Source organism: Epinephelus lanceolatus, chromosome 17, assembly GCF_041903045.1.
Source record: "Epinephelus lanceolatus isolate andai-2023 chromosome 17, ASM4190304v1, whole genome shotgun sequence".
NCBI lineage: Eukaryota > Metazoa > Chordata > Actinopteri > Perciformes > Serranidae > Epinephelus > Epinephelus lanceolatus.
This window is the reverse complement of record NC_135750.1, coordinates 36,932,853-36,958,167: the sequence shown is the minus strand read 5'-3', so window position 1 is coordinate 36,958,167 and position 25,315 is coordinate 36,932,853. Positions and strand designations below refer to the sequence as shown.

The 25,315-nt window shown below is 40.0% G+C and overlaps 1 protein-coding gene across 2 annotated transcripts in view; it reads left to right on the top strand.

Moving 5' to 3' along the window:
- The window catches only part of piezo1 (piezo type mechanosensitive ion channel component 1 (Er blood group)), a 120,476-nt gene that overhangs the window by 45,842 nt on the left and 49,319 nt on the right, over positions 1-25,315 (top strand). Inside the window, exons 3-10 of one of the 2 annotated variants that reach the window (XM_033612916.2) lie at positions 2,531-2,696; positions 2,938-3,079; positions 14,547-14,778; positions 16,323-16,536; positions 22,464-22,635; positions 24,458-24,553; positions 24,748-24,820; positions 25,157-25,260. In XM_033612916.2, coding sequence (XP_033468807.2) covers positions 2,531-2,696; positions 2,938-3,079; positions 14,547-14,778; positions 16,323-16,536; positions 22,464-22,635; positions 24,458-24,553; positions 24,748-24,820; positions 25,157-25,260 — 1,199 coding nt within the window. Of the gene's footprint in view, positions 1-2,530; positions 2,697-2,937; positions 3,080-14,546; positions 14,779-16,322; positions 16,537-22,463; positions 22,636-24,454; positions 24,554-24,747; positions 24,821-25,156; positions 25,261-25,315 lie in introns of both variants that reach the window. The other variant, XM_033612915.2, reaches the window with a different exon arrangement.

Below are 25,315 nucleotides of genomic sequence, written 5' to 3'. Positions count from 1 at the left end.
GTGGAAGTTTGAAACATTTGCAGATACGAGGCAAGCTTGACATGATATATAGCATTCTCAGTTGACTCAGTAATGAGTGATTTCTTAAATGATCTGGAAAGTCCACTCAATAGAGTGCAGAACTACCAGCGAGCTGCTCAGGCTAATTGAATCCATTCTAGACAATTCTTGTAATTTCAGCACACGTGCTGCAGCATGTTTCAGAGGCGTCACAGAAGCTAATAAAAAAAAAATATGCCTCATCTATTTTTGACCGAGTCAAAGCGTGCTGCGCAGAGCAGATTGAGTTATCCTGCTAACAGGCACTGTATGTGAAATATAGATACAGAGTAAATATGAGGATCAATGCATTTTTATGACTAAAACAGAGCCATACATCTTTGATTCGTGTCATTCCTAACTGGACTGGACACAACAAAATACAAAATAACAACAAAACTAAATTAGACCAACAAAAGAAACCATTTAACAACATAGCTACTTGCTTACTCATGGTAGAAGCAAAAATATTAAGGAAAAATGACCAAATCAACAAAAGATGACAAAAACAGGGACTAGTTCAAGCCATAACGAAGGCCAAAATGTGGCCTACAACAAGGCTTGTTGTTTATAGCCGAGCCAATATTCAGAAAACTTGCAGCCTCTATGCGCCGGTTAAGAGGAGTGAGGAGCCAGCAGCCAATGATGATATAAAACAGTCAGTAAAACAGGTTTTTCAAGAATTGTATCATCGTGACCAATAGAGGTCCTTGAGCATACAGTCATACATGTGCATAAAAAATATTAGGCTGAGTGGTCCAGTAGTTTGTGAGATGAGCTGCAGACAGACAGATAAACACGTAACGAATGCAGCTCTGACATTCTGTAGCTCATTGGTTCTTAAACTTTTTCATGTGGAGGACTCTTCATTGATACACATTAGGTCATGGACCCCGATTTTATAAGATTTTGCTTCAGGGACCTCAGTCTGAAAAGATTTTTTTTTTTTGTCAGATATGATTCATACCAGAATTCTATAATTGTCAGTTACAGTTGAGGAAATAACCGTGGAGGAAATGAAACTGATGATCTGAATAGTCACTCTTGTGACTCTTAATCACACTGGGCTCACTTCTATAATGAATCAAACAGTGAAAATAACCTAGTATCCCTTTTCTTTGGGGACCACCTGGAACTCCCTCCCCCTGGTTGAGAACCTCTGCTGTAGCTTATGGCAGTACTGACTCAGCAGCAATGATACCAAGCTCAGAACTGCCACATGCCACATGTCTAGTGCTCTTCACAAAAACAAGGCCCCACAACTAATGGCCATGAGATCTGCTATCAATTTACACTTCCATCAGGCCATTGTTTCCCTTTGACCAACACGTTGGTTCATGATATAATAACTTGATATTTTGCTGTGGGTACCCATCTTCATCATCTGGGAATGATAAGTTTTTGGTTAGGGCTGGGAAATAACTCAGTACTTTCAGAAATCAATGTTAATGTGATCGTATCATTATAATATGATCATATCATGCAGTGGCCCTCAGGACTGAATTGGTATTATGTTTGCTACATGCACTGACATATGAAGTAAAGGCAAACATAACAAACATATAGGTGCTATAGTAATATAACAAAATCGGCACAATTTTAATGCAATGATCAGTGCAAAGTGGTCTTGGGCACATGGAATTTGTGAGTGTCTCCAAGCCTACCTGCTATTTTAATTCAAGTGTGAAAAGTTTTGTGAAGTGCAAAGGAGCTAGATGTGTTGGTATATAGATCAGAGGATGTGCTGAACAAGAGTATGTGTCAGAGTATTAATTCAATAATGTTTGTCAGTGCTCACCCAGGGAGAGAGAGAGAGAGTAGGATTCTCCACTAACAGTGACACAGTGTGTCAGCTGAGTGTTGACTGAATGTTGTTTATGAAATGTCTGTATCCTCACTGCGCTGTTTTGATAAACTTCATGATCATGGGTCACTTCTTTCACCTGTGTCAAGGGCAGTGGACCAAATCATTGTAAAGCAGTTGTGGGGGAATAATTTTGATATTCTATACTTGTATTACTATCATAAATCCCATAAAAAGACCAAAAGCAATGATGTGTTGTATCGCTAGTACCATGTTCAACAAGTTCTCATAGCAAATTTGCATATATCCTATTCCTAAATTGTTTGTTTTTATTTTTGTTTGTGAGCTAAGTTATTTATTTGTGTTTATTTATCATTAGCACGCTCTAGTAAAATACAATTAATGTAAAAGGTAATAATAATACTAATGCTACTACTAATGATAATAATGAAAATGATACTACTTTTACTACTACTACCAATAATAATAATAACAATAGTATATTTTTAACAACAGGTTGTATAAGAATGCCAGAATACTCTCATTTTGTATGTTTTAAGCCATATTCATGTGCAATGGAATTATTTATTATGTTGTATTTGACTAGAAATTAAACTATAACTATAATTAAACTTGTTTCCTTGGGTTAGATCTTCATCCTCTCTCTCTTTTCTTTTTGTCTTCCAGGTCACACAGGTCGCTTTATCAGAGCGGTGTTCTGCACCAGTCTACTATTTGTACTGGCACACATCTGCTTCCAGACAGTACTATACACATATCCACCTCTCAACATCGCCATAGGTGATAACTGTTCGCAATGGGACACCATAACCAGACATATAGGACTGTCCAGGTATGTAACATCAGTTATCCATGCTTCTGTCATTGGTCTGCTATGGTGAAACTTTGATGGCCACATATTTCAAGTAATATAAGACAAGAGCAGATTAATTTTGTTTGCCTCCACAGATGGAAGAATTTCAGAATTTCATATTTTCAGTTGCATCTACATACTGGTGTATAAATGCAGGTGAAGATGGGACAATGTTTGACCTTCCTTGACCTTTCTTTATATGCATGTGTGTGTCTTGTAGGCTTCCCTTGGATGATCCATGGAATTTGTTACGCCTTCTGTGTCCTGACCTGGGTGTGTGTGTGGTTTCCTTGATAACAGTCATCCTCTGCAACAGACTGGTCAGGAACAGAGAAATGGTGGCTGCTGCCAACATTACATCGGTGAGTCATGTGTGTGTGTTTGTGAGAGTGAGAATTATAGCTGAAGGATCACTGTGTTGTTGGGATAAAATCAAAGTTGACACAGTGTTTGATAAATGATGTAGAGGTGCAGTTTACAGTAACTGGATAATCAGGTTTACAATCAGTGAGCCTCATGCACATCAGTTAGGTTTTATGAGGCAGATTTGCACTAACACAATCTGAGGCCTGTACTATGAAGCAGGATTTGGAGTTAGCAAGAAAACTTCAGGGTTAATGCTGGGTTTTCTGTACTACAAAGCTGGTTCTCTTTTTGTCAGGATAAATCACCATGGTAACTTATGCTGAACAGCTAATGTGCTCCAGAGCATGTTAACGTCAGAGTATTGGATCACAGCCTGTCAACACCACGACCTTTGACCAATCAGATCACTGACGTGAAAAGTAGCCATGGACAAAGGTTCGGAGTCCTAGGTAAAGAAGAGTAGCCTATATATTGTTATAAGTCAGTAGAATCATTTAATAGTTTCAGAGCTCTATTTCCACTGGTTTTAAAACAGAGCTTCTAACAAACAGAGAGATCGTTTACACACTTAACACATGATTTTAGCAGGATTTTAATTTACGCAAAGTTTATTTTAATCTGCAGTGATAGTGTGGCTATATCAAACTCTGATTCCATCACTGCAGCTCAGAATAACATGAGACACGTGTGACGAGAACTAGGTAAAAAATATAATATTCTATTGGAAAAATAATCCACACACTGTTAATTGGCTCCCGTTATTATAACTGCAACATTTGGGCCAGATAGACCTCATCAGTCACTAACTAGGCTACTTTTCCACTTTTAACTTAAGTAGCAGAAACAGTCTGGCATCACTTTTAAGTGCTGTATGTGACATATTCAGAGTAGCCGTATCATAATTTAACTAAATAGCAAAAAATACTCTATACTAATGTCACATATAGTCTGGTGATAACTACATGTAATTTAAGTCTTGGCTGACGGTGAATTTTTGGATTGTATTGCCAATGTTTCTACATTTCTGTTATAAGATTACAGAGTATCGTTTACAACCCACACCACTGACATTTTACTGTCTCACAGTCCCAGACACTTTTGGTAGCATTTCATCTCATATATATGAAGTTGCCTACTTCATTCATGATTCTTCTGATGATGTCAATCATAATTAGCACCCTGCGTCTTTTACATCACATGGAGGCGCTTGTGGCTGGATAGGAAAACCCAGAGTTGACTGAACTAGTTGATAAACAGCTTTGCGATACCGATTATCCAGAGGGCCAATGTGATGGGTTAGTCATGCCAAATAACGAAAAGATATCCTGGGTAAGCTGAAATGGTTTTGTAGTATAGGCCTCTGGTTTAGGACTCAGTGACTAATTAAACAAACCTTCAAATGCTAGTCAGGCCTAAATTATGTTAACACTGTGTTTATTGCGTTGCCCTACAACAAGGTCATGTTGAATAGTAGCATAGAGAACTGGCAATTAGCTCTTTTATTCACTCTGTAACAGACTAACTGCTATTAGGCTTATGTCTGTGATTTATGGAATGTTTTCTTTGTGTTGCTCAGCAGTAGAAATATATCTGTTTTGACATTTTTTTATGCCTCTGAGCTGGCGATAGCCATGGCCAGCGGTATGATGTTTCAGGTTGTCAGTTCATCGGTCCGTTAGTCCGTCCCATTCTCACATATGTGTTATGTCAAGAATGCCTTCAGGGAATTTCCTCAAATTTGGCACAGATGTTCACTTGAACTCAAGAGTGAACTGTTAAGATTTTTGGTGGTCAAAGGTCAAGGTCAGTGTGACCTTGCATCTGTCTCAGTCTTGTGAACACGATATCTCAAGAACACCTTAAGGTAATTTGACACAAGCGTCCACTTGGACTGAAGAATAAACTGATTAGAATTTTGTGGTCGAAGGTCAAAGGTCAAGATCAGTGTGACCTCACAAAATACGTTTTTGGCCATAACTCAAGAATTAATATGCAGATTATGCCAAAACTTCACACAAATGTCTCATAGGATAAAATAATGAAGTGCCAACATTTTATATATAAAAGGTCGAAGGTCAGTTTCACTGTGACATCATTTGCCATTTCTGTCTCATTCTTGTGATGCAATATATCATGAACATCTCTAGAAAATTTCTATAACTTTGGCACAAACATCCACTTGGACTCAACAATGAACTAATGAGATTTTGGTGGTTGAAGTTCAAAGGTCCCTGTTACCTGACAGAACTTGTTTTTGGCTGTAACCCAAGAATTCATACATTGATTATGAAATTTCATGCAAATGTCTAATAGGATAAAAATGATGTAGTGATGACATTTTATATCCCAAAAGTCAAAGGTCAACTTCACTGTAACATGATAATGTGCTGTAAAATCACTTTCTGGCCATTATTCAGTGTCATATCTCAGGAACAGAAGGGGAGACATTTGGTCAGATACTGAATTGGTGACACTCATCTTGGCTGCTGACCTTGAAACTGTGCTGATGGTATAGATCTTCTGTGCTGCTGGGGGGAAGATGTGTATGAAGCATCCACATTTTAGACTATGTTTTTTCTTTGCAGCAACATTTGAAGCATTGTCAACTGTCATGGTTACATATCAGTCTGGACAGACGTGGATGTAAATTGAACTGCGACTTGAATGGTTTATGGAGGCAGACCTACCTTTTGTTTTATCTGAAGTTGCTGCAGTGTTTTTTGGTGCCATTTGGATTATTCACGGTTTTAACTTTTTAGCCAAGCAGCCTCTCAGGCCCTGTTAACAGCCACTATGTTGGTCCTTGTGGAAACAATGTGTTTGTATCCCTCATAAAGGTCCACTACTGTTGTTCTGTCTGTATAAACATGGCTGTCCTCTCTTTTCGCTGCTCTGTGTTAAACTCTGTGTGTGTCCACAGAATGTTGATGCAGATCTGGGTTGAATTAGCCTCACTGACTTTACAATGATTGCCCCTGTATAAAACTGTATGAGCTCAGTTCAAAAGGTCACACTAGTTAAAGTGCCTATTAAGTTGTTTGACTTGCCTGTTTATAAAAAAAAAAAAAAAAATCAGACCTGCAATATAGCACCCGTTACTCAATTAAGATTTTTAGTACCACAGTGGAAACAAATTTTATTACAAGTTTTACATGGGCAAGTGAGCAATTATAGAAAAAGTAGTATTCATTGTAAAAGAACAGTAGAGTTTAGCTTGCCACCTAAGAGCCCTGACACATAAAGCAGGATTTATACTTCTGCGTTGAATTGCCGTAAGGTACGGCATAGGCCGACATGCACTTACCCAGAAATTTAACTACATGTCATGGTGACGCAGACCTATCTATTTTTGTAAGCTGAAAACTATTTCTCTCTGTGGAAATGAAGCTTTTATTTACTTTTTCATTTCAAAGATAAGAAACAATACATTGTGAGGACAATAAAGCCCCCACAAAATAGCATTTTAAGTCTTGTGTGTGATTTATCCTGGCTTCATATTTTTATTTTATTTTTTAATGTTATATACTTTATTAATCCCCCTGAGGGGAAATTCAATGTTTTCACTCTTGCTTGTCAATTACACACAGGTCCGAAAGACACACACATACACAAATAGGACCTATACATGCACAAATTGGAGAGATGTCAGAGTGAGGGGGCTGCCCCTTGGTCAGGCGCCCCGAGTGGTTGGGGGGTTTGGTGCCTTGGTCAAGGGCACCTCGGCAGTGCCCAGGTGGTGAACTGGCACCTCTCCAGCTACCAGTCCACGCTCCATATTTGGTCCAGACGGGGACTCGAATAGGCGACCCTCCGGTTCCCAACCCGAGTCCCTATGGACTGCGCTACTACTATGATGGCCTCATGTGATTTATCCTGGCCTCATGTGAGTAGAGGAAATCTCTGCTAGTCGCTAGGCAAATTTATACAATGTAAAATGCCATTAGCATGTTGTATTTGTGGGGGAAATGTGTCCAGCAAAAGACAAGCACTTTCTCTGTGAATCCTGTGAGTTCTAATTAAGCTGATTTGTGTACTTGTGATTGAAAGTGTCCCTATTAAGCCACGTTTAATGTGAGTTTTATTTCAACTACACTTTATAACACTTCACAGAAACCCCACTGCCGACTAGTGTTTTGGAGGTGTAACTGCAGAGCGACACAGACACACCACAAGTATAAATGCTCACAGCAGCGTAGGCCACATGTGTAGGCTATGGCGTAGGCTCTGCATAGTGCTGATGCACAAGTATAAATCCGCCTTACGCCGATGGTCAGCCGTTGGTCAATTTTGGGCCGTTAGTGAGCTTCTGTCACGCTAGTTTTTGTGGTGTGTCCCACACCGTTGGCACTAGTTGGCCCTTGTTGGGCCTTGTCAAACCTTGTCGGCTCTTGTCAGCTTTTTTTTCAACCAATTCAGCCTGTCAGTGAAAGAAATCACAATGATTGGCAGTTCTGTTATTGTTCTCTAGCGCACAGTGAATATGCTTTCTTTTTGGACGGCTGTGGCTCAGAGGTAGAGCGGGTCATCCACTAATCTGAAGATCAACAGTTTGATCTGCGGCTCTTCCAGACTGCATCTTGAAGTATCCTTGAGCAAGATACTGAACCCCATATTGCTCCTGATGGCTGTACCTTCGGTATGTGAGTGGCTCCTTGTATGGTAGCCTAGGCCACCAGTGTGTGAATGTGTGTGTGAATGGGTGAATGTGACTTGTAGTGTAAAAAGATCTTTGAGTGATCAGATGGCAAGAAAAACACTACAAGTGCAGGTCCATTTACCATTTCAGCATCAGGTTGTGCTGTTAATGTGCCAGCTGGGTAACTAGTGTCTTGAATCTGTCCTGAGGGTTCCCCCTTTTTAAATGATGACTACAAACTAGTGCCATCTGCTTCTGTAGAGACTTATTCCCTCTCATGCAGCTGCAGAATGATGTGCTGGTTGTCTGTCGGCTGTAGTCTTTGCGGTGTGTCATTTGGCGGAGACACAGGCGACATGAGGAGACACAACAGTGGCCTTTGTTGGTACTAGTTCTTTGATGTCGGTTTGGTGTGTCTGGGCCTTAAGTAAACTCCTTGTATCTCCAGTTTGGGAGATTTTCATAATCTCCGATCAGTTGATGAAAAAAAGATAGGAAAGGGATAAGGAAAGGGGTAAAGTGAAAAAAGGTAGTTGTATTCGATAAGCTTATCTGGTATTTAATTTAAAACTGTGGCCATAAGATGAAATTTAAAAGTAATTTGTACAATACCGAAATGTGGTGGAGGAAAAGCAGAAAGTCTCAACAATGGATATATTCAAATAATGTACTTGTAAATCAAAACTGCAGTTGAATACATGTACCTGGTTACTTCACACATTTTGTGAACTTGGTATTGTCTTAGTAATCACATTTCATTAACTGACTTTATATGATATGATCATATTGTGTTTTTGTCTCACAAAACATTGAAGTACAGTTTTTTTCCCATTAAAGGTTTTTTTGGGGGGAGTTTTTCCTTATCCGCTGTGAGGGTCCTAAGGACAGAGGGATGTCGTATGTTGTAAAGCCCTCTGAGGCAAATTGTGATTTGTGATATTGGGCTTTATAAATAAAATTGAATTGAATTGAATAAACAGTAGCGCCCAGCAGGGTCCAGCTTTGATAACGTAATATGTGTTGCTCTTCATTGTGTTTACCAGCTCTCTGAGGTTTGCCTCTATGTTGGGAACACTGGCCTCTGGTAAACCATAAGCCAGAGCAGGCACATTTAGCCTGACGTTGCATGTGATGGAATCTGTGAAAACTGGCATCTGTGGTTTGTCACAGACCTGAGAACAGCAGATATAGGCGCTAAGAGAGCTGGCAGCAGTGTGAACACATTTACAGTGGTAAAATTAGATAGCTTGGTGAACAAGTGTGTCTTGCAAACACGTAGGACAGCAACAAACTCACCTTGTTTACTTCTTATTCAGCTGCCACTCAAACACAGCCATACACATGCTGTCTGTCTCTTTCTTTAACACCCTCATTATAGGAAGTGCTTAGATATATAGCTCTAATTGTTACCATGATCCTTTCCCATTATTTTATGGACATAGTTCATCACCATAGCCCCTTGTCTGATCTGAGTGTGTTTCCACATCCCTCCTTCGTTTTACCTTCTCACTTTCATTCTTTTCCGTGTCCACGGCAACCACCCAAACAAACAGTACAGAGATGTAGGTCAGAAAAAGAGGAGGAGGCAATGGAATCTGAGTAAAGTACAAGTTCCAATACAAGGCTTTAGAGTTTTTCATGTTGATATGATAAACAGACAAATGAGAGATTAAAGCATTTCTCGTTGTTTTTGCTCTGCTAGCAGCAGGATCTAATAATGGTGGTGTCAGTTGGTTTGTCAGTCACTAGTTTGGTCCAAAGCAAGTTCAATCCATCAGTTTCTTTTGTCACATATAAGGTTAAATTCCACTGAAATGTAATATAATACCTCAAGGACCAGAAGCTATATTGCCATTTGATATTTATGGTCCCTCGGGGATGCTTGCTAATGATTTTGGTGACCTCCTGACCTTTCTTTGAGTGCCAGGATAAAATTTCCCTTCAACTCCTTGACAAGGTATCGCAGAAACAAAGTATTAGATCTCATTAAATGTACGATGTATATTCATGATCTGCTGAGGATGAATCCTGATTTTAGATGACCCACTTTCCTCTAGCACGTCCAATGTTTTTGACCACATGGTACTGTTAAATTTTCACAATGTTCACTCTATCCAACATTTTCTAAAAATTGCTGCAGCATTTAGGACACCACTGGACCATAAAGTGCAACACACACCGCCGCCGTACACCGCGCGTCAAAACGCCCGCCTCCATTATGTTCTATGAACCAACCCACACTGGCACCGGCCGCCGCGCCGCACCGCACCGCTCTAATTCAGCCCACTGCTCTATTTCCAGCGCGGCCCGTGCTCATGGCGGCGCTGCGAGAAAAGCCTTTTATGTATGTCTCGTAGGATCAACTCTGGTTGTTTCAAATTTTTAATCAGACGACTTTGATAAGAAACTCACCCATGAAATTCAAGTTGTTGTTGCCTCAAAGTTTTTCCTCTTCTTCTTCTGTTACTAGCAGTTGGCAACTGTTGGCAACTAGTGTAGGTACAGCCACCTAGAGGGCTGGGGTGGGAAATACATGTTGACAGTGCCGCTGCGCGCCGCTGCCAGTGTGTGTTGGGGGGCGGCCCTTGACGGCCACAGTGCCGCGCCGGCGGCAGCGTGTGTTGCACTTAACACTTCAGACTTTACAGCCATTCCATTACCAGCAGCCAAGGTACAATTTTTAAAGCTGCACCAATCAATAGTTTTATATGAATAATGGATAAAATGGCTATGTGTTAAGTGAAATATATAGTTTCTAATGATGAACCCACAGAGAGTTATTAGCAACTCTGCAGTTCCCTTCAGCTCTATGGAGCTTTTTAGCGCTGATTTCCTACTTACACATCCAGCAGACACAAAGCAATGTTATCATCCAGTAGGAATGGGGTTTGTGTTCACTTGTGCCCACTCTCCTTTTGTGTGCCCACTCTCCTTTTAGCTCTGGTTCGATCTCCACCAACTCAAAGTAAACTCAAATTGATAAAAAAAAATAGCTCTGAAAGGTCTAGTGTGTAGGATGTAGGGGGATATATTAGCAACAATCGAATATAATGTAATAAGTATATTTTCTTAAGGGCCTCAAAATAAGAATCATATTTCCGTTACCTTAGAAGGAGCTGTTTATACCTAGATAGTGAGCAGGTCCTCACTATGGCGATTGCCATGTTATACTGCCATGTTTCTACAGTAGCCCAAAAGGGACAAACTAAAGACTAGCTCTACATAGGGCTATTCACTTGTCACATTTCCATCATACTTAGCAGCCACTCTGTGATGAGAATGTCAGAAAAATGTGGATTTTTTAAGTGAAACTGCTTTATTTATTGTTTTTATCAGGTTAAATCACTGGATCAGTTTGTTTTGGAGAGGAAAAGACCTCTGGGGATAATTCAGCTCTTGGTAAAAACCTCCCGAACATCTGGATCTTAAGTTGTAAGAAGAAGCGTGTGAGCGCAGATTAGATGGTGCTAGGCTAATGACAGTCTCTGACATGCCAAACAACGCTGAAGAAATACTGCTTTATAATGTGAAACTGCTATTTTCAGTGTTTTACCAGTTTCTACTGGTTTAAATCACCTGGTCTGTTTGTATTGGAGAGGAAGAGACCTCTGTGGATAATAACGCTTCCGGTAAAAGCCTCCTGAACAAACCCCCCGTCCCCTCTAAATCTTACACACTGGACATTTAAGCTGCTAAATGTTGCACTGTTAGTTTTGCACAGTAATAGAGATATAGTGGACAGTGTGTTTTTAGAGCTTCAATTCTAGACACAGCTGCTTATAAACTTCATATTTTTTCTGTAGTGAACAGCATTTCTGTAAACTATTATGTGTAACAGGAATGATCAATTCTTGGATTCTCTCTTGAATGATTTATCATATGTCATAATCAGGGTTTCCCAAGCACACTACTCACCCTTGTCTGACTGAATACTTTCACACACAGCAGTGAAGTCACGTTTTGTAGGAGGACGATGTGTTCCTGTGATATTCCTGTCTCAGCAATAAGAAACATGAGACCTTTGCATGAGATCTGTGCCACCTGTTACTGCATTTCATATCATCAGCCTAAGTGTTTTGCTGGTACTTATTCATACTGTGTGTACAGGGATAGACTCTGTGTGCATTTGTATCTACAATTGTGGGCAACAGCACAATTAGGAGGAGGGGTTTCTATTTTTATGCTCCGTCAGACCTATGTTGTAATTATGTGATGAAACCTGATAGCCTTAGTCTTCTTGCATCTGTAATTTTTAACGCTGAAGAGTGACAACATGCAGTAAAGAAAAGTGATACAATCTGTGTCTGTGTTCAGTGTACAGTTTCCCCCCTGGGCTGCTGCCCTCTCCCATAAACAAGACATGTACTGCAGTATAAGCAGTGTGTATAAGAGTAGGGGCCCTATAAAACTTTCCATTCTTAGACTTAAACATAGTAAACATTTCCATTTGCAATAAAGAAAAATGCTAGAGGTGAGACCAAAAATTCACTTCAGTCTGCCCCCTGGCCTATTTGCCTTCAGTCTGCACCCTTGCTTGCTAGACTTTAGTCCGCACCTCATCCCACTAGCAACCAGCTTTCAGTCCAGTCAAATCGTGACCAGCCTGAAGTCCAGTTGGTCATCCCTTGCTGACACCATAACAGATCTTGCTGATTATCAGTCGGCCACCTCTGCCGATGCCAAACCAGATCTCCTGTTGCCCCCCTCCCTTCAATACCCAGAGATACTTTAGCACTGTTGCAACTCCTGGCCTGAGCTCCTCTTACCAAGCTAGACTTGCCCAATTTCCTTTAAGATGTTTTTGGCATTTTTGCATTTATTCCCAGGCAAAATAAAAGCATATGGATAAATTTGGCACTAGATGTTCTTTACATACCCAATCATGTGCCTCCCCCAGCTCCTCATTCTCAGATCTCAGTTACATCACCATTAGAACCAGCACAGTAGTATAATATACACCTGAAAGAGGTTTCTCTGCCTGTCCTCCAGCATCATGAAGCTGAATTAAGTGCTTCTTAAATTGAGGAGAACGAAGCTTCAAGATTAAAAAAAGGGACTGGAGCCCACTGCTTTGTGGCCTTTAATCGTGCAAACAGATGACTGTTTTCAGCATTTGTACATAATGTACAATCGTCAGCACACATAACCACGGATCCAAAGTAAATGGAAGGAAATTTGTAAAAACAGCAGAGAAGAGGCCTGAGGCGGCTCCCTTGTGGAACCTCACAGCAAACATTTGCAAAGTTGGAAAAGCAGCCATTGTAATAAACTCTTTGAGTAGTGTTGGATAAATATGTTTTGGTCCAAGAGAGTGCAGATGTTGAGGAATCATAACATGCTAACCTGGCACATAACATTCAATGATCAGCTAAATCAAAAAGTGAACTAATCTATGAATATAGCATCTACTTACATACTTTCATCAAGGTTTTTAAGACAGTAATCATTATCATCATCTGTTGTTTACATCAAGAGTATTCAAAAGTCTATAAAAAAGACCTGCAGTAAGAGAGTTTCACAACTCAGGATATGCAGGATTTGACCCAAACGCAGACAAAGTGAGCAGGGTAAGTTCAGTGATTTCTTGAAGGTATATATGTAGGCTTGCAGAAAGGCAGAGGGCATCTGGTGGATGGATGGAAAATGGAAATGAAGGGGCCTTGGGATTAGAGAATGTGGCTGGAGGGGAGGGGCAGAGGGACAGACTGTGACAGGACCCCCTCACCACCCCATAGACATCCCACCAGACCGTTCAGGAACACTGAGCAAGGTGGGGGGTGTGGTCTGGAGGAGGGGTTTAGGGACAAGTTGCCTGGGAACTGAAGAACAGAGATGGGTATCTCAAGTGGGACAGCCTGGAAGGCAGAGCGGGATACCTCAGGCAGATAGCTTAGAGCTAGACGGAGGCAAAGCAGGAGATTTCTGGCAGATGGGCCAGAGGCTGGGCAGTTGGGTGGAGATGGTTTTAAGAACGACCTGAGGGCCAGCAACATAGGTAATACTGCAACGGAGGTTGGCAATGTAGGCGGTGCCACCCTGCAGGTTGTCCAGAAAGCAAGACAGACTGGTAGAACCACCTTGAAGGAGGACCAGGAGGCTGCAGGCTAGGAAAGGCAGCCAGCAGCCCATAATGTGATTGTAGGTCAGGGCAAGATGATTGAAAGGCAGGCTGCTGGATACTAAAGCAGGAGGCAGGTGGCAGAAGTGCTGAAGCATCTCCTGTCATCATAGGGACAAACTGGAAGCATGCAGCTCACAGACAAATGTAAACTGAGATGATCCACTATAATTATTTTCAATAAGTGCCTCTCTCTGCTGTTCAAGAACACCTCCTTATCAAGGTTTAATGAACCCACTTACAGTTTTAACAATGCCAATCTATTGCCCAAGTGAAGTCTCATTAAGTTCTTAAAATGTGCTTCTAATTTCCTATAGAATGTTTTTCACCATATGGTTGCCTTGTGCATCATATCTTTTTAGTTGTGTCATATCCTTTCCACATTCTGACATTTTACACATGGAGATAGGTGAGATTCAGCCCTTTGCAATGAGAACATTTGTTTCAGTTGTTGAATATTATAATCACATGGCAGTTTTCAGTTAAGAAACTAACTCAGTCCTAAGAGTTTTTCTGAGTTCTACCAGTTAGGAGGTACTACTAGCTTGAAGGTGTTTAATGCACACAGCCCACATGGAAACACATTCTTGTGCAGTCAAAGCACGTGCACTGTCTGGATCTGCAGAAAAGCTACATAATTGTAATTTAATGTATCACTATACTGTACTTTAATAACTGTAACTTTATTTTTGTCCTTTTCCCGTTTTAGCTCGACGATGATCCAACAGAAGAAAACACAGATGATGAGGAGCAGGAAGAAGAGGAGAAAGAGGCATCAGGAGATGAAGATGAAGAAGAAAAGTCATTAGCTGGTGATCCTGATGAGGAGGTTTCCACAGCAACCAAAGCCAAGCAGCTGGCCGAGCGTCTGAAGGCCACAGCCCGGAAAGTTCTACGGGACCTGGGGAGAATCTTGGCCATCAGCCTACTGGCTTTGGCTGGTAGGATCTGTGTAACAAAATTACCTTCTCAGGTTTCACATTATTTCACAACATTTGAAGAAGAAGAGTTCTGACATTGGTATTTGGTGCTAATCTTAAATCATCGTTGTTTAAAACTGATTCATATGTACTGTCACTGAGCACCATTCTGACATGACAAGTATACACAAACACCCAGAAAATCTGTCATATGTGGCCAGTCTGACAGGAAAGCCACTGACGTTATTGTCTGTGCTCTCATACTGAAGGAGTTTAATGTGTCTTTGATTTTTTTTTTTTTTACCCTAGCAGCCTGCTGCTGCTTCAGCTCTCGCAGTTTTTTCAATACTGTTTTTGTGCCTCCAAGCCAGCGAAGCCAGGCCAGAGGTGGCACAAATGTCCACTTGGACTCAATGATGAAGTGATAGGTTCTTGGTGGTCATAGGTCAAAGGTTAAGGTCACTGTGACCTTGTCTGCCTCGTTCTTGTGTATACAATATAATACCTTTTAAGAAATTTTCTCAAATTTGGCTCAAACATCCACTTGGACTCAAGGATGAACAGATTAGATTTTGCCTGTCAAAGGTCAGGGTCTCTGTAACCTTGCATCCATCTCATTCTTGTGAATGCAATATCTCAAGACCACCTTTAGGGAATTTCTTCAAATTTGGCACAAACAGCCACTTTGAGTCAAGGATGAACTAATTACATTTTGGAGATCAAAAGTCAAAGGCGAAGGTCACTGTGACCTCATCTGTTGCATTCTGTTGCAAGGTGACATCTTAAGAAAACATTAAGGGATCTTCTCCAGATTTTGCACAAATGTCCACTAGGACTCAACGATAAAATGATACGTTTTTGGTGGCCATAGGTCAAATGATAAGGTCACTGTGACTTCACAAATCATGTTTTCGGTCATAACTCAAGAACTTTAATGCTAATTATGCCAAAAATTCATCCAAATGTCTGATGGGATACAATGATAAAGTGATGACATTTTATATCCAAAAGGTCAAAGGTCAACTTAACTGTGACATTATAATGTTCTGTAAAAACACTTTTCTGGCCAACGTTAAATTTCATATTTCAGGAACAGATGAGGAGATATCTGGTCAGATACTGAATTGGTGACAGTAATCTTGAGTGTCAACCTTGAAACTGTGCTAAATGTACAGATCATCTGTGCTGCTGAGGGAAAGATGTGTATGAAGCAGCCACGTTTTAATGGCAAACACCCATTTCTAGTCTGATTATGTGTCACCTCTACTGTATTTAGTCTGAGTTAAGGCATCTGACAGTACTTAGGTCCGCAGAATTATTTCTGCTAGACCTGCACAATAGAATAATGACAAAGTTTGTGTTGGTGATGTAAAAGTTGCATTATGACAGTTGAGAAACTAAGTGTAATGCTTTGTTTTCTGTTCACACCTCAAAAAACTACAAAGCCTGTAAGATGTATTGGAGTGAAACAGACAAACAAAACTAATATTAGCACAAAACTACAAATGTGAGTGTATGTTTACCTTGAATGTTTGTCTCTGACCTCTCCTGCATTTTCCTCGCAGGCATCACACTGCCCTCTGCCTTCTCAGCCATCTACTTCCTGCTTTTCATCGGCGTGTGCACGTGGTGGGCATGCCACCTTCCCATCAGTCACCTGGGTTTCAATGCTCTGTGTGTGATGGTGGGCTTCTTCACAGCTGGTCACATGGTTTGTCTGTACTTGTACCAGAGTCTGCTGGCCCAGGCCCTGTTCCCCCCACACAGTCTGTGGGCCAGGTAAGATGGCAGCATGCTGCACATGATATCATGTAATGTTTGAATTTAGATGATATCAATAATGTTTCAGCCTTCAATACAAGGTGAGGAGACGGGTAGTACACACGACATGAGGTTGATTTGTTAAATAATACCTTAAATAAAATAAAACCAATAAAATATCAGAGACAGCAGGATTTTCAGATTCTGCAGTAAACTGCCCAGTCTGGGAACAACACTGAGAACTCCTTAGATGTTGCTGTAGATAGACTAGACTCACAAGTCAGTCTTTAGACGCTTTGCTTAACTAAAGACTGATGACTTTCACCCTGATTTTGTGTTTAGATGGGCGGATACAATTTCAGAGTTCAAAAAACTCCCTACGTTGCAGAACCAATAGTAAATCTGCATGGTGGTCCTTCGGTGGCTCGCTGAACTCTTGTGCTTGTAAACATAGTCCCACTAGAAACACGTGTAGCGGTACAAAATGGCTCAGCCGCGCTCGCAGAAAACTCCGTCAAAGTTAGTGGATGTTTGTCGCGTTTGCAGCGACACATTCTCGCCAACTAAAAGAAACTTTTTTTTTTACAAAGCCATGGCTCATCCGTCCGGCTGGACTATAGAGGGAATCGCCTTGTTGTATACAAATATAGAAAACCAGCAGAGCTGTTAGCTATATATATATATGTATATATATATATATATATATATATATATATATATATGTGTATATATCACATTTTTCATATCTCTGTATCACTGTTTAGACTAATCCGATGTTTGTAAAGTCTATAAACACAATGTTTGAACAAACATTACTATTTCTTAGCCGTTAGCGGTGTCTGTAATAGGTAATAACTCATTAAACGGTCCGTGAAAAAAATACTTTTTCCAGCGGATATCTTAGTTACAACATGATTGAGCTAGCAAAGCAGTTTTGTGTTGCTATGTGTGGTATTTTATTCAGTTTTGGGAAATCACAATGTCTAGAAAGCATCAGTGGCTGCAGCTGACAGGGACAGCTAACAGCAGCAGCAAAGCCAACCTGATCTCACAGAAATAGTACGTGAAATGACCATGACCTCTTAACACCACATTCCGTGGTGGCAGCACGTAATGGGTTGAAATTACGTGCTGCCACCACGAAAACAATGCCGATGTAAAGTCAATTAGGGTCCTCTCCCGTGGTGGACACACGGATTCCCTGATTCAATCACGTCACGTCAACCTTGTTTTCCTCAGTGATATCTTTAACATTCCTGTATACACACAAAAACACGGAAGTGTTCTTCATATTAAAACGGCAAATATATTCCTCTGTTATAATTTCCCACCAATAATAATAATAATGATAATAACGTGATAGTTTGGCTGTTCTAGATATTTGTTATAGCCTATTCAAATATTCAATCCCAAAAACGCCGTTTCTAGAGAACTTGCTAAAATATCTGAAATGAACCATCATGCCTACTTTTTCTTAACATATTTCATCTAGGTGCAGTGTCATTACTAGTTCAGCTTTACTAGACATTTGATATATTCAGTAGATGTATCTTTTTACGACCCTGTTTTACAAGCCGCAAAAAAACCTACCGTCCCAAAAACACAGTTTTTAGAGTACTATCTAAAATAACTACGATTAGCCAACATCCTTGCTTTTTTCCTTAACATAGTTCATCTAGGTGCAGTGTAGGCTAATAACTACTTCGGCTATACTAGATACTAGATTTATTCAGTAGATCTATCTTTTTACAACCCTATTTTACAAGCCGCAAACGAACCTACCGTCCCAAAAACGCCGTTTCTAGTGTATTAGCTAAAATATCGAAAATTAGCTGACATCTTTACTTTTTCTTACCATAGTTCATCTAGGTGGAGTGTAATAACTAGTTCGGCTTTACTTGATATTAGATATATTCAGTAGATATATTTTTTTACAACCCTATTTAGAGCCCTACTTTGCAAATCAGAAGAACTACAACTATGTTGCTGATATGTATCAAACTGCATGGCGCGGTCCCAGGGAATTGTAGTTTTATAAAAAGTGTTTTTCCCAGATTTGGAAGTTGTAAATACTGAATTGAGAGTACACTGTGGACTTTAAGGGGATGGTAAACACATTTGTGTAATCAGATTTTAAATATGTAATTTCTAAAAAGGTGAAAATTAATTTTATCCATATTTTATCCATATCTGACCTCACCCTCAGTTGTTGACTACACTCACATGATAGCTGAGGTCAAGAGCTCTCTATAACAGTTGGTCCCATGTCTGTACCCCCTTTAGTTGCTGAGTTATAAGCCCTCAAACATGCACTGAGGTCAAGGTTCAAAGGTCAATGGCTGAAAGCAGGAGCCATGTAGAATCTTCATACTGACATATGTCACTCTCCAGGTTGAGACCTTTCCAATGATGTATTTGGTTTAGCTCTACGACAAAGTTTAGATTTTTTCGTTTTTTGGACACAAGCCATGCCAGGTGTAGTTTCAGAGAGCACTTTGAAGGCCCCGTGTATAAAATGAGTTTTGTTTGTTTCTTTGCTTGTTTTTTTCTTTTTTACTGTAGATAGTTAGTAAAATGAGTCATCCTCAGACAATACAATACTACTAAAAAGTAAAACCAATAATAACAATAATGAAATAAGCAAAAATAATATTAAAATCATATTGAAATTTTAAAATCTATTTACAGAGTGGAATGGTAGCCTAATAGATAACTTAGATAATATTTATTATTGTTTAGACACTTTATTATTGCTTAGATACTATTTAGCCTATTATTGTACTATTTACTTTTAGCATGTTCTACTTTTGAGTAATTTCCGAGAAGTTATGATAAAAAAAAATAAAAAAATTACAGACTATAGGGGACAAACTCTTCAATGTCTCACGTCAATTAATTAACACGATTTGTCGGCTTTTTATAATGCCTTTTTTTTTTTTTTGCTGCTGTCTCCAGTTGAGAGTGGTGATTTGCTAAATACATTCTACAATAATAATTAGATTAACATTTGGTCTATAATATTGTTGGCTATATTACGCATTTTAAGAATTTTAAGAAAGAAATAAACACCGAAATAATTACTTTTTTTTATTGATACTCCTCTCTGACACACACACACACACACACACACACACACATTGAACACACGATTGAATGAATGAATGAATGAATGAATGAACATTGGAAGTGGTTCAGCCGCAGTCCCGCCGGCTGGCGCGGTCACATTGAGATTACATTTGTTTTTTATTACTAACAAAATGTTTTATATTGACCGTATGAATGGTTTCGTTTTCAAATAAATATTTGGAAATATTTATTTGGCGCTGGCTTGGGGTCCACTCTCCCCTGGTGGAGTGGAGGGTGGCTGGGTAGCCAGGGGCAGACGGCTCCATGTAATGGTGTTTCCTCTCTGGTTCTTCCGTGCTCAGCCTTATTTTTATCTTCTTATTTATTTTTTTATTAGTGGCGTCTGGATTCAGTTACGGCAGACGGATGGCAATCTGAAATGGAATGAAGCCCACAGACGGCCGACAGCAGCTACAAAACAGTAGTGGAATGCGCCCCATCCGCCCACAGCACAATGCTCTTAAAGCCCTACGCTATCAAAAGCTGGGAAAATACATTTATTTTATTTTATGGCCTTGACATTAACCTGTCATATTGTTGAGTTATCAAGGACACTTCCGCGTTTTTGTGTGTATACAGGAATGTTAAAGGTATCATTGAGGAAAACGAGGTTGACGTGACGTGATTGAATCAGGGAATCCGTGTGTCCACCACGGGAGAGGATCCTAACTGACTTTACATTGGTATTGTTTTCGTGGTGGCAGCACGTAATTTCAACCCATTACGTGCTGCCACCATGGAATGCGGTGTTAAGAGGTCATGGTCATTTCACGTATTTCTGTGAGATCAGGTTGAGCAAAGCTAACATCAGGACGTCATCTGTCAAAAGCCTCCCGTTGTCGGATACGACATGAAACTACTCCAGTTAGCTCAATAATGTTGTAACTAAGACATCCGCTGGAAAAAATATTTTCTTCACAGATGAGCACATGTTTGATAAAATGGAGTTAAATCTCTCGGGATCCATTTTCAAGCTCTCTGTGTGTTTGTTTCCTTGCGGACGAGAAAAAGGGGAGTGCACATTTCCAAGAAGGCATGTCCTTTTCAAAAATGCAAGAGGCGTTGCTTTGTTGTCGGCCGTTTTCTTTAGAAAGGAGTGTCCCCAGACTATCAGAAGGCAAAGATCTCTGATTGTCTGGTGGCGAGACTATAGATAGACAGGAAAGGTGGGAGAGAGAGAGGACTTAGCCTGTGTGGTGTGCACACTGTACCAGGTGTGCTATAGGTCACCCTGTATCTACGATATCAAGGGTCTTAAATTAAAATTTAAAAAGGTCCAGTTACTAAAATATCCTCCCAGCGAGGCTCCAAACCTCATCATCTCTGATGGTGTATTCCATATGTATCGGAAAGTCAAAATTCAAGTTCCTAGTTGAAAATTTCAAATGGAACGCCCCCTAAAGTTAGATATAGGACTCTGAAAGTTGGCGGAACGTCACCAACCCCGACTGCAAAATCCAAGATGGCTGCTCTGCACATCAGCAATAGTGAAAACTACGCTATATGTGTCTTATTGAAATCGTCGTACACACTGTTCTGTCCAACTTCTGTATGTGGACATGTTGCTACAGTGTTTGAATGCGCCAAATACGGCGTAATGCATTCTTATCAACTGGTATTGCTAACAATGGCTAATCTGGCTAGAACTGGTATTGTTTACAACATCTGGTTTTCCAGTGTCTTGTACTGGAATGTGGACAACTCAGGTGTGACCTCATTCCCAGCTCTGACCTCTGACCTCTGAGGTAAATGGAACACACCGTGAAATGCATCCTTTAGGCTAAGTCTGTGCCTTTTTAAATAAAATCACCAATGTACATTTCCATATCAATTTAACAGAATTCAATTCTAAACTAATAAATTAATATCAAATTATGCTATTTTTTTCAGTTTTTTTTTTAAAGTTGAGTGATTCAAATCTAGTGATACATATTTCTGCCCATGCTCATGTGTCGCTAGTAAGGAAAAAAACAGCAACAGTTACTGTGCCTGATCAGTGTCAAGTCCCTCTTTCCTCCAGGTGCAGCTATTTTTTCTCTCTGTGTGGCGCTGACATTGCATGGAGGGAAGCTGCACAAAAAAAATAGACAGAGTGTTCGAAGCTCATGTTCCTTCCTCCCAGGAAATCATCAATATCTATTAATAGTGAGCTTACAGTGTTTGAAATATCTGTGGAAGTGAACTGAAAAGAAACAGTAGAAGGAGATAAGATAGTGAGTGAGTTTAGAGACAAAGATAAAAAAAACAGAAAGTGAATGTGTGAGTGCAGAGCAATGTGAGAGGAGGTATGTGTGGAATGACTAGCTAGCAGGTAGCAGTCGATGCTTCGTCACGTCACCTATCCTGATCAGCTGAATTGCAGAAAGATGAGCGAGCAGTGCAGCATTCCACTTTTACGTACGATCTCTCTCCCTCTCTGTTTCTCTCTCATCTATCATCAGCAGGGCTCTTGCCAGGTCTCTGTCAGTATACCCAGCTGTCAGCACACACTGTGTGTGTGTGTGTGTGTGTGTGTGTGTGTGTGCTTGTTGATATTTCTATACTTATAAACTTGATATAAACCTGATTCTCATTCTGATTGCGATTACTCTCCCCCCAGATCATTGCTTTGGAATGCAGATTAGGTTTGGCTGCTCATTAATGATTTCCATCTCCATAAATCCCACCGACTTTTAACGTTCCAGCTGCCCCACATGCCTCTGGTCACAGCTGTATTAATCAGCAATTGTTCAACATGCCATTAAATAACTACCTCCTGTTGTTTTTATCCCCAACTTCTCTCTCTTTCTCTAATTATTTCTGTATCTGTGTTCCTACAGACTCTTTGGACTAAAGGACATCATCCTACCAGGAAACTGCTCCTCACCCTATGACCTTAACCTTAATGCCAATCATGATTGGCCAGTTTATGTCAACCCAGGGATACTGTTCCTCCTCTACATTACCATAGCAACTGTTCTCAAGACAGGATGTCATAGCACACCTTACCAGGTACCTGCTACTTCTTCTTCATTGGTAGCAACTGAAATGTAAATGTAGCAGAGAGAATCAGTAAAATTACAAAGAAAAACAAGTTGGCATTTGATGTTAGGATGGATTTGTAATTGTATAATGGAAGAGATTGCACTGATGTATGGCAACATGCCGGTAGATACTCTCTTCTGGATGGTTAGCTGTTGCGCTTTTTATGAATCGGTGTGTTCAGTGAGTCACAACCAGCATCACCTACTCTTCTTTACTTGTTGTCTGATCACACATCCTCATCTACATCAAATTTTTGCCAATTGTCAACTATTCTGGTAAAATTCCATGTATGGCCCTGATCAGACAGAGCACGTTTTGCAGCTTGCTGCGTCTTTTTTGTTGTTGTTAGGTAATCATAGAATTACCTGTCTTAAGCTAAACTGCTATTTTGCTATGAAATAGTTCATTACAATCTGCATTGAAATGAGCAGGCAGAGGGCACTCGGGGACTGGGCACAGTCATCCCCACCACAGAATGCCCACCTCTCAATTTATATGATTGGACAATGGGGAAAAACCGCTACTGACTTAAGGTGCTTTTGTGCTCTGAGATAAAAAATTTCAGCTTTTGGTGTTGAGGGTGTTTCTGCAAAAACGCGAGGCGCAAATGCTTAGCAGAGGAACATCCATACTTCATTTAATGTCCACACAATGGGGTTGCATGCTGACATTTTCAGAACAAAAAAGATATTTAAAAATAGCGGGTTGAGTGCATTGAGTCCTTGTCAGGGAAGAGCAGGGGTTTAGTGCTGGAGAAGCGCAGTGGAACAAAGTCAGGAAGTAAGGATTAGGATATATGCTGGTTGAAATTCATAAATATTTTCTAAATGCTTAAAAATCCAATCATCACTAAAGCATATGTCATACAAGAACGACAATAAAACCCAGTGGAAAGGTCAGAGTTGTCATATTGACATATATAGGTCTATTGATTTATTCATGTTGTCCACTTGTGCACTGAGTAACATGCAAGGAAATCTTCCACTTAAAAAGTTGCTGGTAGCTGCCAGCAGTAGCCTTTGAACAGCAGGGGGTTTAAATTATTTTTTCCAAGTCTATAGCTGCTGCTATAGGTAGCAGAACATCCTGTCATTTTTCATATCATAGTTGTAGTTTATTAATGTATGAAAAACTTCAACCAGTGGTTACATAACCTTCAAATCCAGCCACAACTCAGCCCTGAGCAAAAGTGACAGTCCTCCAATGACAATCAATGGATTCCAGTGTTTCTAGCTCCACCTTTTAGTGCCAGATCTGTGTGCCATGTACCCCAAAAGAGGGGTGACCAAAAATGGGGACGGTACGGATCGGTTCCATTGATACCATCCACAACTTTTCACAATTGAAAAGCATAAATAAGTGTTTCAATCTGTACTGAATTGAACTGAACTGAACTGACTACTTGGTAGAAATGAGGTTTTAGATACAGTAAGAGCCGTAGTAAGAGAACATTTTCACATTACTGACAATATTCCTGATAACAGATGTTTATGTTGTTTTCTTTTTTGGTCTTTTCTTCTATTTTAAGATCTTTTTGCATCTCTGACACTCTGTGCACTCGTCTACAGTGAGCTGTCAATCCAAATACAGTTTTCTGCTTAGTCTGCTGTTGTTGATATTTTAAATGGAACAGATGTGCATTTAATAGCGGTGATGACAGCAGAAAAATCTATGATGAATCTGCAACCAATCAAACCTTCTGCATAGTGATTGTAGCATTTTTTTTTCCTGAAAAAGCTGTCAGTTTGAATATGTATTTTTTCTCAGATGCTGTATTTGTGTTCAGCAGGTTAAGGAGCAGCAGCAGGAGAAAGCTGAAGACGAGGAGATGGTGGAGTTAAAGTCATGGAACCAACAGAAAGAGGACTATGAAGATGACACACAGGTAAAAATTCATATCTCTATGTCTACTTCAGTAAGTCAAATTTTCCCATTTTAAGAAACTACAATTAAAGTATGAACAAATATATCAAGAGTTATATTGCATTCTTTAATCAAACTGTATTTACAAAGCCTGTATATATGTACAGATGTGTATCTCAGAAGTGTAAAGTGTGTGTGTATGCTCTTCTGTTTTAGCTCATGCTCCTGTCTATAGGCACAGAGGGCAGCAGAGGAGGAACTTTGGCTGGAGAGAGTCAGCCAGATCTGGGTATCAAATGCTCCATTTTTTTTTTTTTAGAAATCATCTTTGTAGCTAAAACAGAGTGTGTATGTGTAATTACAACAGTACAATAGTGGAAGATCTGTTCAGGCTTTAGATGATTACAAATAGATTTGACAGTTTGGAGGAAGTCATTTGTGACAGAGAGTTCAGGGTGATTATGGTTACTAGAAGTGACCCATTCACTCAAGATCACAGCTTAGTTAAAAATGACTTCTCACAGATATGATGATATAGAACACATCATATCTCTTGATGATCTTCCTCAGTTGGTTCTTTCTCATGTGATGTTCTGCATACTGTGATGATTGTTGTGTTTGGCAGGTGATAGTGCCCCCAGTGGACCCCGAAAAAGTGAGAGCCCATTTTTCTTGCTGGGAAAGGTGGTCATGCAGCAGAGCTATGTCTGTGCACTCATAGCTATGATGGTAATTATCAGAATATACATTTATAAACTGACATGAGATGTCAGTTTATAAATGT